Raw genomic sequence first — 15,413 nt, 5'->3', positions numbered from 1 at the left:
TCATTTCCTCTCTCCGTTGCAGGTCTTTTCCTACAGGTTACGAGCTCAAGTTCCGCAAACTTCACGCCAGTGTAACAACAATACACCGCTAAGCTTTATCCTGTTCTCACGAAAGGAGAGCGATGGAAACGAATCAGTCAAACCCCGAGCCCAAGAAGGACGAAGACGTCACTGCTCTTGTGTTGCTTCAGAAGATGAGCGCAAGGCTCGACGAATTAGAGCGCTGGGTTTTGTCAAGTTCAGTCATGAGCTCAAAGGATGGTCAAGCTCCCGTTTAAATGGTTATGGATCCACCGCATCATACAAGTGCCAGCGGAATTCGAGAAGTTGCCCAGCAGGGTGGATTGCTCGTAGCATCCCGCTTGACGCTACGAGATCTGCATCAAGAGCAACGTGCAAAAGTTGGTGTGAATAATTTCGCTCAAGTCCGCATACACGCACAGGTAGCCAGACATCACGTACCGCAGCCGCCTCAGCCGCATCCAGGGTTCGATGACGAACGGTATCAACGTGGTATCGCACTATTTGGTGCTGCCTAGATTGCTGTTCCGGTTCCCAAGACGTCTAAGCTGATGATCCAAAGATTTACAGGTAAGTAGATATACGTTAGACTGGGCAGCGGCTTTCGCGAATGGGCACTCTCGTTTCCGGAAGCGCTGGAGATGGCGGAGATGGCCACTAGATATATCGCTGAGCGGAGCTCGCCATGGTGAACAAGTTGTGAGAGTACTTTAATAAAGCCTCGACTGCTTCAGACTATTTCCGCCAAAATGTGGCAACTTGGTGGTCTATTGCACAACATTTGGAGTTTATCGTCGAAGAAATGTACAAGATATTTAAAGTTACGGTGACTCATGAGCAAGCATCAGCTCTTTTCATGGAGCAGAAAGACCCGTCTCGGACGTGGCCTCAATACGTTTTGTACGTAGCACATCTTGCTCGGGTGAGTGAGTCAAGCGAGCACAGAATAATTGACAACATTATCAAGCATGCAGCTCCAAAAAACAAGCACATGATGCTGATTAGGCTGGACCCAAATCGCTTCGACTATGTAGCACACGCACAAGAATTAATTGCGTGGGGTCAAGAGCTTGAGGATGACCGGAAGAAGGCGAAGTATCTGGGTCGCGATGTCATTGCAGCAGTTGGTGAGTTACGTAAGATTGAACCGCGTGGCGCGACCGGACACACCAAGCGAGACCACCCGAATCAGCTCACACACGAAGGAGGTCGGGTAAGTTCGACAACGAAAAACACAGTTTGCCCTGGCCGTCGTAACCAGTATGGACTCTGGGGCTAGTTGACACCTCCTTGGAGATGAAATGTTGCTTCAAAATGCTGTTGTATGCGATAAAGATGGACTTACACTCCCAAATGGTAAAATACGTAAGGTGACTTAATTTTGCAAAGCCACATTTGAGGCATTAGTCGATGATGAAGTTTACGTAATCTTTCTCTCAGACGTCTACTGCGCGCCATCTCTTTCTAAGGATCTACGTCTCATATCATATGGTCGCCTGAATCGACCGTGCTACTAACGGCGGCAGAATCAAGAAGGACGGTCAAGTTGTGTTTGAATTTCGGATGATTAATGACATTGCATGTTCAGTACTTTACGGCGCGACAGGCAGTCTAGAACTAAAGAACTACTCCAGGAGATGGTATTTTCTGCCACCATCAAAACTGGAGGGGCTTCTCAAACACACACGGGCACGCTGATGCAATTCCACACGCGTCTAGGCTATCTTGCTTTCGACTCTATCGAGCGCATGGCTAATGAACCAAATTCGGGCATCAAGATCACCTACCACAAGCGCTCCAAATGCGTCATCTGTTCTCAAGGTAAAGAAAGGCCCACGTACCGCTCAGCCAAAGAAAACTGGACAACACACCCCGATTGAGAGAATCGAAGGAGTTATTTGCAGTGATCCAAAGGACCCCATCACGCCACAAGACAAGTATGAAATTAAATACTTGGTAACATTTAGTTACTACAAATCCAACTACGTTCGAGTTTTTGTGGCGACACACAAGAATCGAGCTGCGGCTAAGTTTCAAAATTATGTTACATAGTTTGAAGCCGAATTTGACTACCGCGTGCGTGTTCTGCGCACGAATGGCGGCGGTGAGTACGATACTGTATCGGTGGATCTCTTCTGGAAGCAATCTGGCATCAAACGGGAGACAATTGAAGCTGGTACGCCTCAATCCAATGGTAAGGCGGAAAGAATGAATCGTACTATTTCTAATATGGTCCGGTGCATGCACTTTGGATCTAGTGTACCATTAAACATTGGAGCGATGCTGCCGAGTATGTTGCCTTCATTTTAAATCAAAGTCCCACGCGTGCCAACGTCGAGCGAGCTCCCCCGCTGGAGTTCTCACCGGCAAAGTTCCCAGGCTTCAAGACATCGTTGTGTTTGGATCACCTTGCCAGGTTTGGCGCTACCCTCACAACAAGAGTCTAAAAGCCCACACGGTTAGCAGATATATCCTGGGCAAGGATAAAGGGAACAAGGGCTACAAGGTTTTACTCTGTGGTGATTGCTCGATTATCACGACGCGTCATGTCACAATCATCGAGACGCTTGATGATTTGACCAATAAGCTCATCGCCGATGCACTACTATGCGAGGACTACTCTGACTTGGAAGCTATCGCGACGTCTTGTTCACATATTGCTTAACAGCAACATGACGCGACGCGGGGGGAGGTCAAACAAGCAAACAATGTGGGCCACAACACAACAAGAGCAAGTCAAAGACCCCGCATCAACCACTCATAGGTGTGTGCAGCGAAAAGAAGTCTCAAAGGCACGCAGAAGCTGACGGTGAAGACGGTTCTGACGCACAGAAAATTACTCAGTCATCAAATGTAACATGCCGATAAAGTCCGCCCCATTACTTGGCCAAGAAGAACTGTAACTAGTGGCATTCGCGGTATTGCCTGCATCAACCAAGTACAAGCGTCCGCCTTATGATCCTGGCCCGCTATATTATAGCCAAGCACGACGCAGCGCGAACAGTGACTTGTGTGGGGCCGCCGAGCAGAAAGAGCTGTATTCGCTGGCAACGAACAAGACTTGGAACGTTGTTGTCCATCCCCAAAGCGCCAGACCACTACCAATCAAGTGGGTTTACAAGACGAAACGACTTGGAAATGGTGACATCGACAAAATGAAGGCACGACTTGTCGGTCGCGGTGATTTACAGATCAAGGGCGGAAGTAACATGTTAAAGTAATCGGCTGTCATTTCTATGTCAGTATTCTCATTTTTGATTTTGAAATTTTAGAATTATTTTCGCTGTAACGTCGATTCATCTGAAACGCGATAAATATCCATTGTTGACAAATTGTATTCTCGCACAAATGTTGCGTATTTTTCTTCGTGAAATATTTTTACTACAATGCTCTCGTCACTACCAAATGCACTTTGGAATCAGCGGGTACACGCGACAGTATCTCTTACATTGTATTGAGAAGCAGAGGCTGTCCAAGGTCCTTGCATTCTCTAGATATCCCCCCGGAATGAATACGAAGTGCACGTACCAGCAAGACATTGCGACGTTCCTAGTGCTTATGTCAGGCATCACTCGAAAAATAGTACAAGATTCTGCTCCAAATTCCGCCCGGTATGGACATTTTCAATGCAACGCTCAAGAAATTTGGTGTTAAAAGTGTCAAGGATCTTGCGTTAGAACTCAAACGCGGCATTTATGGGCTCAAGCCATCTTGACGCCTTTAAAACGAATTACTAGTGTCGACACTGGTAAACATTGGATTTGAACAATGCATCATAGACTCTTGCGTCTTCTACAAAGTGGATGGGAGTGAGACGGTGCTATTAGGCGTATACGTGGATGATATAATTGTTACGGGAACAACGACCGATGTGGTGAATCGATTTCTTACGGATATGCACGTACTTGATTTGGAAGACCTTGGCGCATTGTCTAAATTACTGGGCATGCATTTCCTTCAGTGTGATGATGAAACCGTCAAAATTGATCAAGACAAACAATTGTTGAGATGCTCGACAAGAACGGTCTGTCGAAGTTCAACGGTCTTCGTGTTCCTATTGGGATTAGCGATCCTTCCAACCGAGAGGACCAGATGTTGCTGCCTACGAAATGCACCACACTTCCGAAGAAAACTACCATCAAAGAATTTCAATCAGTGGCTGGCATTCTATCATGGCTCACGCGTTGCACGCGTCCGGACATTGTGTTCGCAGTCTGCTAGATTACTCGGCGTTACCACGCACCGACTTTGGGCGATTGGAAGCTGACGAAGCGCGTTACCCGGTACGTCAGTGGCACGCGCACGACATATGAAGCACGACAACGGTCCGACATTACCTATTCGGCTTGTGTCATATACTGACGCAGACTTTGCGAAATGTGGACGATCGAAAGTCGATAAGCGCTGGCATTCAATTTGTTTATGTTTAATTGCTGGGTGGTACTGTCGCAAACAGACAACAGTGGCTTTATCGACTGTAGAAGCCGAGTTTGTGTCCATAAGCAACTCGGGGGGGGGGAAACGGGAGTATCACCCTCGATGCTGTCCTCTTCCAAGGAACTTGCGACAAGGAATTTATAAGCGAGTTGCTAAGGAAGCAAAAATGAATTCAACATATATTCAGCCGGCCGTGTCCGCTTTACCTGTATAAAGGCTTAAGGAAAAACTCTTTTTTTGTACTACTGCGGCTGGGGAGTGGATATATTGGGGTCATGGAGCTAATGCTCGAAATTGGCACGCAAGTCAAGAGACCTGTCATCCTGCGCATCGACAACAAAGCAGCAGTTCGATAAATTGACAACGTGGCAGCGTCTGCAAACGGGAAAAATGGTGACATCATGCTTAAATTTTACGCTACTACGCTGCAAAACGCAAGATGAAGACGAAGTTTGCAGACACGAAAGCTATGGTTGCTGATCTATTGACGAAGCCGCTCCCAGCACCTTAAGTTCAAGAATTGTGCAATGTCATCGGCTTAGTGCTGATGACTGAGACGGGAGGAGTGTTGGAAGCCGCTTCACATCCTTTGTTGAAGTTGTGAGGTGCGTCTCATTCGAAGAGTCACGCGCAACCGACTGTTGAGGGACAGGAAGGACCCTTGTGAAAGGACGGGACTTCCTACAAGACTTTTCGACCATCATGGACAGATAGGAAACAGCATAGGAGTTTCACAGACTAGCAACGGTACTATATATACACTCTATCATTTCCTCTCTCCGTTGCAGGTCTTTTTCCCACAGGTTTAAATGTTGGGGCTCCGCGAAGTCACCACTCCGGCGACAGGCAATAGTTTGGCGATGGCCATAGCTCAAGCTCGCGCAGATCTGCTTAAGGCAACTCTATAATGGAATTCAAGCTTCTTACGGCTAGTATCAAACGGGGAATTTCTAACGCTGGAGGGCTCACGACGTACGCGTTAATGCTCTCAAGAACGTTGGCAGGGTACTGGTCTCTTCTTAAAAAACGTGAACATGTTAGTACGTCAAGTCTTATCGCAAGTAACGGGGGTGGAGGCTTAATTAGACTCGAGAATACAAAACAAAAAAAGGCAGACTCAATAAAAAGAATTATACCAAAGGCAGTACAAATTCGTCTCATGTTTGCTATTACCCGTCGTCATCATTTGGCATCAAATGCGTTAACGAACGAATATTTTCACCAATCAATATTCTCGGCGGGTGCGAAAATATTTACTATTTAAAAAATATTTCTTCTTTTACTTTTTAATGAGCATGGCGATTATAAATCAATAAGTTGAACACAAGTAATACTGGATTGCACGCTTCATCAGTACCAGAGAGCTGCGTTCTCGATCTTCTAGCTATTTACGGCTTGCGAAATAAAATTAGGTGGTAATCACTCAACCGCGAGACATTGTACGACTCAAAAATAAAGTTAAAATTATTATCATGCATTTCTTACCTTTTATTGTATACATGCACGGTGTATCAAGCTTCGCTACTTTAATTATTCATCATATTTCTAATTAGAGGAAAAGTAAAGGAGAATATTAGATTATCTTTTAATACTTGACATTTTCCATTATAACCGTGCATGACAATATTGTAGCAGCAATGCGACATTTCTGTTCATTAGTTGATGAAGCTTGAATTTATACCGCCAATCGCAGCTAGACGCGCGAATGGGAGGTGAAGAATGAGTCATAATACATAGCTGATATATTTGTATTAATTTAGTAAAGAAGATTGCAACACGTAGGGACTAAATTATTTAAATACAAATTTAAGTTTTCTCTATCCAGTTGCAAAAGCCAAGCTTATCAACTTAAAACCCTTTCTCTCTACGTCGTGAACGTGAAGTATTTGGAGGCACCTTACCTTTTTGGTTATTAGTGCAAGTCGGCTAGTACTGAATTTGTACAAGCAAAGGTACCCCGTCACATGATGGCCCACACATCACTCTGGCAAAGAGGATGCTTTGGACTAACAATCACGATTGGTTTTAATGGCTATAGATTAAGAGCAGGTGAATAAACATTAGAGATGAAGTATTACAGGCACGTTTTGCTAGTAATAAGTCTTTATACACTGATTACATTGCCTCGACTACTTCACGTACATTAACTGCAGAGGAAGATTCTAAGTAACTAAGAAGTCTTACTTTCTAAAGGTAAATCCTAAGGTTATAGAACAGGGAAAAGTAAAACTGTACTAATATGTTAAATTCATACGTAAAAATCTTTTATCTACTACTGACTTTATTACATTAATATTAAACTATGTATGTCGCCTACTTGCGCACCGCACGATCGTGTCTTAAGACGATTCGCGGGGCTACACAATCTTGGATCAAACAACCAGCAGAATTATTTTCGTGTTGCTAAATATTGTAAGTGTTAAGCATGTGATTAAAAAAATCATACTTCTTGCTCATTTCATATCATAGGAGATAATATTTATTATTCATTTTGCGGAATTTGTGTTCCTCAACAGAGCAGTCATGTGACTATATAAAACTCCTTTTCGTTAAGTCGGTTTCTATACCATAAAATTTATACTTTATTGTATGGAAATGTTAACGATAGGTAATGAATTTTATGTAACGGGACCCCCCTTCACATCCTCCTCCTTAGCCAACAGTCACAATAGTGACTCATGGGGAGTGACAGACGTTTACTATTAGGTTTCCCTGTAACTTCTGAATTTATTGATTTATTTTGAAATTCCAATCTTATTGTGTTTTTGGTTTTTATTCAAAACTTATTTTGTTTGCGCATGGTATCAATCATCATCATAATATTCTAGCTTGGCAAAGTACCAATTGTATCATCGCTATGATAGTGAAAGCCCGTGCGCGTAGCCTGCGAGGTCGCAAAGCTGGCAGCTGCACGGACCAGTGCAGCTACTAATAATGAAAAAGTTTCAGTAGACGCATTAGCGTCTACTGAGGGAAACGCGTCACCTCCTTCTCCAATTGGATGTGATTGGTGTAAGTCACCACCTACTCCCATAACAGGTGACGGTGACAAGTCGCCTGCTACTCTCATTTGAGGTGAGTGGCACAAGTCGCCGTCATTGCTCGACTCAGTTGCTACTGTGAAGGCCTCCGGCTCACTTAGGTCCACGTACATTTACCATACGGGTCCTAACGTGACAACCAAAGATGTGATGACGAGGATTGTTTGACTCTTCGGATCTCTTTCGTGTAGAGTCATCTTGTGATGACTTCATGAACGATTACAACTCTGTTGAGTCAGAATGCATCACCGGGGACGAATTGATCGTCAAGGCCCGATAAGCATACTACTGGTGGTGCTACTTTTCGTCACCAGGACGGAGTGATTCTAAGGATCACTCCGAGGGTAATGTTAGCGTTAACTTCAACATGAATTAACAGAATTTAATTTAAAGAGCGAGGTTTCTCGCTCTCTACGTACGAAAGATCCAAGTTCTGGACCTCCATTTCTTGTCGTCTAGGATAGGGACCGCAATGCTTTGCGGTTTGCTTCCAAAAAGAAACCCTGGTTGCCCTCTAAGGGCAGCGTAACTCGTTGGTCTGGTATGACCAACGATCGATATCAAATTCTGTTATTTGACTCATCCAGGCTTCACAAGCCTGGTGAGGACGAAACGGAATTCTTCATCGATGCCTTTTCTAGCATCTGTATCAGACTCAATACGACGTTACCTGGCTTACACGTCCACGTGAAGAAGCGTTTAGTAATACCGTAACATATGTAAAATTTAACTCCGAATAACCCTAAGTAAGAAAAGATTTCCTGACCTGATGGAAGTCTTCCATCTACGTGCCGACATCTTACTGGCTAATGTTTGGCCTGGCTTCCCATTAATAACACATAAACATGGGACGTGCTACACCCGCTAATTCGGGTATAGCACCCTACTTAAGTAATATGCATGTAAAACTTAGTATCATGTAACGGGAAGGGCCCATTACAGCATCGGTGGTACACATGTAAGCGGGCAAAAGATGTCACTCCTTTATTCCAAGCTTAGTAAGCATTTGTACAGAACATTCAAAGCATAGGCCGCAAGGCCTGTCTTGACAAACGGGATGCTTTTTTTCGGGACCTGTTCGAAAAACGGACCGTTGTCGGTGCATGCTACAAGCTGCATTGTTTTCTAAAGAGGCAGGAATACCTTGTTTCTCGTGGGCGGTCATGTCCAAGCTGTTTTAAGAGTACATGTCATCCTCCTAAGGAGGCATGCTCCCTTAACGATTCTAGTCCGAGGACGCTTATCTTTTGTGAGATGGCGAAAGAAACAATCTACGGCATTATTTGCCTGAAGGCCCCACGCTTTCTTGAATTCACTGAATCCAGTGCATGCAGAGGAAGGTTCTAAGTAGCTAAGAAGTCTTAGCTACTGAAGAAATTTCTTAAGGCTTTAAGATAGGGAAGGACTGAAAACTGAACTGATTTATTCAGTTTCTACGTAACCATCTTCTTTCTACTACTGATTTTATAATATAGACTGTGAACTATGCATGGCGCCTACTTGTGCACCATCGTATGACGATTGGCGGGGTTGATATATACTTTAATCAATCAATCAACCTAATTATTATCGAGTTGCTTTAGTATTGCCGAATTTGGTAAATATTGGGATCGTTAAGCATGAGATTAATAAACGAAAACAGATTTATACTTCTTACTCATTTCCTCTCATAGAAGATGATATTATTATCCTTTTTATAGGTAATAATATTATATAACGGGACATCCCGTTACATGAAGTTATCTAAGTGCTTAGACGATTTATCAATCGATACGACAAACTGAAATTTTCGTTAAGTAGTAATACAAACATATCAAAGCAATAAAAAACTGCATTTGTGCATGTTTTAAATTAAAGACGCGCCAATATATATAGAAAAAAATTGTGTAATGGTCAATTTATTATCACTTATAGCTCAAGTGTTGCGTGTGATTTTCTACAATTTTGCGAACTTTTATGACTTATATTTATTGTGAGTTGAAGAGCGAGCTCTTACATACGAATATAATTTAATAATAGGAGACGTACGTCCCTATGCTTTTTTTGTGAAGAACGACCATCATGCGTTTTTTTATATCTGTTCAAGCTGAGGATCCCGTCAATGCAATTGACTGTGTCCTCGATTATTTCTATTATTTAATATTATTTCCATTAAAAAAGAAATCCAGTTCGTGGCAAAATAAGACAAAGGTTTAAATAAAAATTTATCGTTATTAAACTCGTAACTTACCTTCTTCATGGCTCAACCCAATCTGTATATCGACTTATTTAATTTGGTTAACAAATCGGTTTTCGTCGCAAATAGGGGATGACAACTAAAATACCAATTTGTGTCCTTGCGACACGTCAACAGGTGGCTGCCAATATCTCAGGTTTTGAGCACACAACGCTGTGATTGGCTATCTGTAGATCGCTTCGAGAACTTTCGGACCGACATATCAGAACGCAGTCATGTCCAATCCAGCTAACGATTGGTCGAAACCGCACTTCATCGCTTCATTTCAACCAATTCCCATCTACTAAAACGAGCGTCGGAATAGTCTCGAACGTAACCCCACGTAGTGGGTGGCAGCGCCCCTCGTATCTTTCAATCGCCACTCGAGTCTCAAGTTTGCTCACTTTGAAATTTTCCATCTGGACTACACATCAAATCTAACTCAACTTTTATCAATTGAAACACAATGGCTCAATCTGTTTCCGGTTACTCGGTCGGTATCGATCTTGGCACGACCTACTCATGTGTCGGTGTGTGGCAAAACGACCGCGTGGAGATTATTGCGAACGACCAAGGCAACCGTACGACGCCTTCGTATGTGGCCTTCACGGACACGGAACGTCTAATTGGTGATGCCGCGAAGAATCAAGTCGCAATGAACGCCCACAACACGGTCTTTGACGCAAAGCGTCTGATCGGTCGCAAGTTCTCGGACCCGATTGTTCAGGCCGACATTAAGCACTGGCCGTTCAAGCTCACGTCGGGCGCTGGCGACAAGCCTCAAATTGTGGTGCAATTCAAGGGCGAATCCAAAACATTCCAGCCCGAGGAAATTTCATCGATGGTGCTGATTAAAATGCGCGAAGTTGCCGAGGCTTTTATTGGCAAAGAGGTGAAGAACGCTGTTATTACGGTGCCTGCGTACTTTAACGACTCGCAGCGTCAGGCTACCAAGGATGCTGGTGCCATTGCGGGTCTCAACGTCTTGCGTATAATTAACGAGCCCACGGCCGCTGCTATTGCGTATGGTCTGGACAAGAAGGGGGGAGAGCGCAACGTATTGATCTTTGACCTTGGCGGTGGTACCTTTGACGTGTCGCTGTTGAGTATTGAGGAAGGCATCTTTGAGGTCAAGGCCACGGCGGGTGACACGCACCTTGGTGGTGAAGACTTTGACAACCGTCTCGTCGACCACTTTACCCAAGAGTTCAAGCGCAAACACCGCAAGGACATTACGGAGAATCAGCGTGCGCTCCGTCGTTTGCGGACTGCTTGTGAACGTGCGAAGCGTACACTGTCTTCGTCGGCGCAGGCATACATTGAAATTGATTCCCTCTTTGACGGCATCGACTTTAACTCGACAATCACCCGTGCTCGTTTTGAAGACATGTGCGGCGACTACTTCCGTAAGACGATGGAGCCAGTGGAGAAGGTGCTCCGTGATGCCAAGCTCTCGAAGAGCCAAGTTCATGAAGTCGTGTTGGTTGGTGGATCGACTCGTATCCCCAAGGTGCAGCAATTGTTGTCGGACTTCTTTAACGGCAAGGAGCCCAACAAATCGATTAACCCCGATGAGGCTGTTGCCTACGGTGCGACTGTCCAAGCTGCGATTTTGAGTGGTAACGACTCGTCCGAGAAGCTACAAGACTTACTTCTACTCGATGTAACTCCTTTGTCGCTTGGTCTGGAGACGGCTGGTGGTGTCATGACGACACTAATTGCTCGCAACACGACCGTGCCGACTAAGAAGTCGCAGACGTTCTCGACGTACGCTGACAACCAGCCAGGTGTGTTGATCCAAGTGTTTGAAGGGGAACGTTCCATGACTCGCGACAATAACTTGTTGGGCAAGTTTAACTTGGATGGGATCCCTCCCATGCCTCGTGGCGTCCCTCAGATTGATGTGACGTTTGACATTGATGCTAATGGTATCTTGAACGTGTCGGCCGTGGAGAAATCGACGGGCAAGGAGAACAAGATTACCATTACGAATGACAAGGGTCGTTTGTCGCAGGCAGACATCGATCGTATGGTGTCGGAGGCAGAGAAGTACAAGTCGGAGGATGAAGCCAACAAGATTCGCATTGAAGCCAAGAATGGACTCGAGAATTACTCGTACAACCTTCGTAACACATTGAATGACGAGAAGCTCAAGGATCAGATTCCTGAAGACGACAAGAAGGCTATTGAAGACAAGGTTACGGAAACGATCAACTGGCTTGATGCGAACCAATCTGCCGAGAAGGAGGAGTACGAGGGCAAGCAGAAAGAGCTTGAAGGCATTGCCAACCCGATTTTACAGAAAATGTACGCCGCTGCTGGAGCTGCAGGAGGGATGCCAGGTGGTATGCCTGGTATGCCTGGTGGCATGCCCGGTATGCCTGGCGGTATGCCCGGTATGCCTGGAGGTATGCCAGGTGGTATGCCAGGGGGTATGCCTGGCGGTGGCCCCCCTGCTGGAGCTCCGGACCAGGGTCCCAAGATTGAGGAAGTTGACTAAGCTTGCACCCTAAGGCTTAGTTGTATCTGTCGACTAGAATACTTAGCAATTGGTTAGTTTGAAAATTGTCAAAGCAGAGTTTTTTCGACAATAAAATTTATTTTCTAAATATTTGATTTAGCGTTGACTTAATTTGTTGATTCGGTTGTGATCTTTTGTGAAGATGCCCGAGAGTCTAGTAAATCTCAAGCGAAACATAGTGAGAAGGTCACTAGGGCTGGTTTGCATGAGTCTGGGCCTATTGTGCTTACGCCGCCTTAGTAACAAACACGCCAAAAGAAGGAAAGCTTTCACCAGCTTTCAAGTTTAATCAATCTTTGAGAGTCACAAATGCAAGAATAAATGAATTTTTACAACACAGTTCGATGCACTGTGTTTCGTCTTGATGAAAATTGGACGGCAAATCGAGTATCTTAAACAAATCTCGGCATAGGCTGTCCATTTTGTGGTCGCCTCTTTGTTGGTAGTTTGCAGTAGTTTCATTAGTAGAAGATCTGCATCCTCAATCTGCTAAACGTCTTGAGCAGCTATGAGACGATCGTAGGATTCTTCTACGGCAATGCCCCTGGCGAACTGAATATCTTCCCTGGGATGAGATGTTGAGTATCGCCCGAGTCGTTTGATGGTGTACAATCTGCTGCATAGTTCTACGTCCTGTAGACAGCGTGTATGAACGCCTCCTCCACGCATAAAATCTTCTGTTCGATACGACTTGTCTAGCGTAGGTAATCCTTGACGAGCATTAACCACGTCAAGACAGTCTTGGCTCGTCGCTCTTTGAATGATGACCTCTTTGTCACCACGTGAGTCGTCCATCAGTCCAACCCATCCTTAACCGGTAGTACCTAATACAGGTATCGTTGCACGTGAGCTTTATTTGATGCATTGTGCATCTAACACAAATATCGGTCCTCATAGATATGGAGCCATGGCTCGTAAGTTCATGAGGTCCTGCTCAGTACTCAGTCGACTGCCATGTATCTACTGTCCGATTCCGAGCTTGGGCGTAACGAGTGAAAAGACCCGCTAAAGCAGCTTCAATAGAATGGTGTTTATCCTGGCGAAGGGATATGCAACAGCATTCCGCAATAGGATCCGCTCACTCCAGCTCCACATCCGCCCGCAAGTTAACCATCATGCACGCATAAACGTCCGCTTTCATCTTCGTTGCGTGTTGGACTGTCTCAACTAAATGTGCCAATACGCCAAGTGGGTGGTATTTAACTGAAACGTAAAGCGCCAACAAGCCGCAATATCCAATCGCTTTTACGTCATGTCCACGTTTGTGAAGTACTGGCTGCTACGCTTTGGTTCTACTGCTTTGCGAGGAAAATTGATCAACATCGTCGTCTCACTCCATTCCAGTTCGTCTGCTAATGAATTGCCTGCATCGCTCAACGCACAACTGAGTTGATCCTCTTTCAGCTCCTTAAAGCCCCCATGAGATGACTCCGAGTAGCTTTCCAGTCCGTCGTCAACTTTATCTTCTTCTGAATCTTCTTCCATCGCCAGGGCTCCTCTGCTTCGTTAAAGTCGTTGCCAATCGAGCCCTGTTGATTTAATCAACTTGTGTTATCCATATTATCCACTCGTGGTAGCCGTAAAGAGCTCCTCTACCGCCATTGACGTAGCAGCCCCATCCGCCCCTTTGCCGTAGTGTGGTATTCTCGTTCTAATTCTGTGTCGACGCCAAAGAGGAGAGGTTGGATTCTACTCCTAACAGTGGTTAATCCGTGGTCTTAGCTGGCGTTCCAATTTTGTTTCTGTGATTTGGCGTTTTTTGGTTTATACACTTTATAGCCGACGGCATCAGCATCTGCTTCCTGTTGCGTCCGGTCCATATCCTTGCTGGTATCCTTGTGCTGATCTTTGGCCCTGACCTGGGCGGTGGCTGTGGCCTCCAGAATAACTGGACGATCGAGTGGCTTTTAAATTACCCAGGAACATCGTGGTGAAGCAGTTTCTCCCCCTCTATCATGACATCGACCGCTTGCACGTCAGTAAACAGTGCTATAAGGTATTCTGTGCTGGTTACCAGGTAGTTTGGGCATCCGACGTGTTCTATAGCCGCAATCGTGCCCGAGAAGGTTCGAGCAAATTGTATTCGAGTCGTCGCCAGTTTCGCTGGGGGTTGACAGTGCACTTCTTTCCTTCGTGGTGAGGGCTCTAACATTTTCCACAAGGTCTCCGTAATGTGTTTGGAAGTGATGCATTGTCAAATCCTTGCTGTCGACGGCTACTCGTGTAACTTCTTGTAACTCGTCGGCGGCAAATTGATAGTGAGAGTGGCGTTTAAGTACGAGTCGTGAAATTTTTTCCTGTGTTCAGATTCCATTATCTTACAAAATTTGGTGGGTGGGTAAGTCAAGCCTACCTACCACCTGGGTGTATCGTTTTATGAAATTAACACTTAAGGCTGTTAATTAATATATTATCTAAAAGGCAGATGATATTTGGAGAATATTACTTTATATCGTAATGCTCGGAAATATTATTCATAAGTTGTCATGGTGGCCACTTTGCGGCACTTTAGCTGTCATAAGCGATGTGTAATAGCTTGTTTGGCTGATATTATTAGGGCAAGAGATGTCTGGTTAGCGCTTTGCAGGCGTAAGAGAGATAAATCACTGTTTTTGACAAAAGCGATATTAATGTTTATTCGATATTTTGCCCCCGAATTCTTAAGGGGTATCGAAACGAGCCATATGGGGGAGGTAAATACATGGACAAATAATTGGGTGTAGCTACTGTCACGAATGGAAAACCTACATACCGAGTCCGACAGTAGGAATACCGTCCAGATTATAACTTGCCGAACAAGTTTTTGTCGCGGGTAGTGGAACTTCACCTCAATAAAGCTGGATCAATACACCGGGTTAGTTGTCGGAGTACGTCAAGAACATCTGCAAATTCTTGCTAGTCGTGTTACGAGCAATCAGCGTCGTCATGACACCGCCGGCAGTCTCCAAACCAGGCGACAGAGGGATCACGTCCAGCAAGAGCAGGTCATAAAGCTTCTTGAGCGAGTCGTTTTCACTCAGAATCGGAATCTGAATGGTGCACTGCATGCAACAGCCTCTTCGGAATTTATCAACTTGCTAGACTCGTTGCCACTAAAGAAGTCGGAAACCAACTGCTGCACCTTGAGGATACGAATCTGTTCAACGAAAACTTCGTGCACCTTACTTTTCGCGAGCTT

The 15,413-nt window shown here is 44.9% G+C and overlaps 6 protein-coding genes across 6 annotated transcripts; 4 read left to right on the top strand and 2 right to left on the bottom strand.

Annotated features, from left to right (window-relative positions):
* Nucleotides 1–284: 284 nt before the first annotated feature.
* Nucleotides 285–713, top strand: CCR75_006139 (uncharacterized protein; the record flags this gene model as incomplete). Its single annotated transcript, XM_067964211.1, has 2 exons — nucleotides 285–502; nucleotides 611–713. 2 exons carry the CDS (start codon nucleotides 285–287, stop codon nucleotides 711–713), a joined length of 321 nt encoding a protein of 106 aa, XP_067814967.1.
* Nucleotides 714–823: 110 nt separating this feature from the next.
* On the top strand, nucleotides 824–1,300 carry CCR75_006138 (uncharacterized protein; the record flags this gene model as incomplete). Its single annotated transcript, XM_067964210.1, has 1 exon — nucleotides 824–1,300. One exon carries the CDS (start codon nucleotides 824–826, stop codon nucleotides 1,298–1,300), a length of 477 nt encoding a protein of 158 aa, XP_067814968.1.
* An 8,880-nt stretch (nucleotides 1,301–10,180) lies between these two features.
* CCR75_006137 (uncharacterized protein) lies at nucleotides 10,181–11,037 on the top strand (the record flags this gene model as incomplete). Its single annotated transcript, XM_067964209.1, has 2 exons — nucleotides 10,181–10,994; nucleotides 11,027–11,037. The coding sequence occupies 2 exons, from the start codon at nucleotides 10,181–10,183 to the stop codon at nucleotides 11,035–11,037; spliced, it is 825 nt and encodes a 274-aa protein (XP_067814971.1).
* Nucleotides 11,038–12,019: 982 nt separating this feature from the next.
* On the top strand, nucleotides 12,020–12,214 carry CCR75_006136 (uncharacterized protein; the record flags this gene model as incomplete). The annotated part of the gene is made up of 1 exon (XM_067964208.1): nucleotides 12,020–12,214. The coding sequence occupies one exon, from the start codon at nucleotides 12,020–12,022 to the stop codon at nucleotides 12,212–12,214; it is 195 nt and encodes a 64-aa protein (XP_067814972.1).
* A 510-nt stretch (nucleotides 12,215–12,724) lies between these two features.
* CCR75_006135 (uncharacterized protein) lies at nucleotides 12,725–13,030 on the bottom strand (the record flags this gene model as incomplete). Its single annotated transcript, XM_067964207.1, has 1 exon — nucleotides 12,725–13,030. The coding sequence occupies one exon, from the start codon at nucleotides 13,028–13,030 to the stop codon at nucleotides 12,725–12,727; it is 306 nt and encodes a 101-aa protein (XP_067814969.1).
* A 450-nt stretch (nucleotides 13,031–13,480) lies between these two features.
* CCR75_006134 (uncharacterized protein) lies at nucleotides 13,481–13,720 on the bottom strand (the record flags this gene model as incomplete). The annotated part of the gene is made up of 1 exon (XM_067964206.1): nucleotides 13,481–13,720. The coding sequence occupies one exon, from the start codon at nucleotides 13,718–13,720 to the stop codon at nucleotides 13,481–13,483; it is 240 nt and encodes a 79-aa protein (XP_067814970.1).
* Nucleotides 13,721–15,413: the final 1,693 nt, after the last annotated feature.

This window comes from Bremia lactucae, linkage group LG1, assembly GCF_004359215.1.
Source record: "Bremia lactucae strain SF5 linkage group LG1, whole genome shotgun sequence".
NCBI lineage: Eukaryota > Oomycota > Peronosporomycetes > Peronosporales > Peronosporaceae > Bremia > Bremia lactucae.
This window is presented reverse-complemented; position numbering and strand designations above follow the sequence as displayed.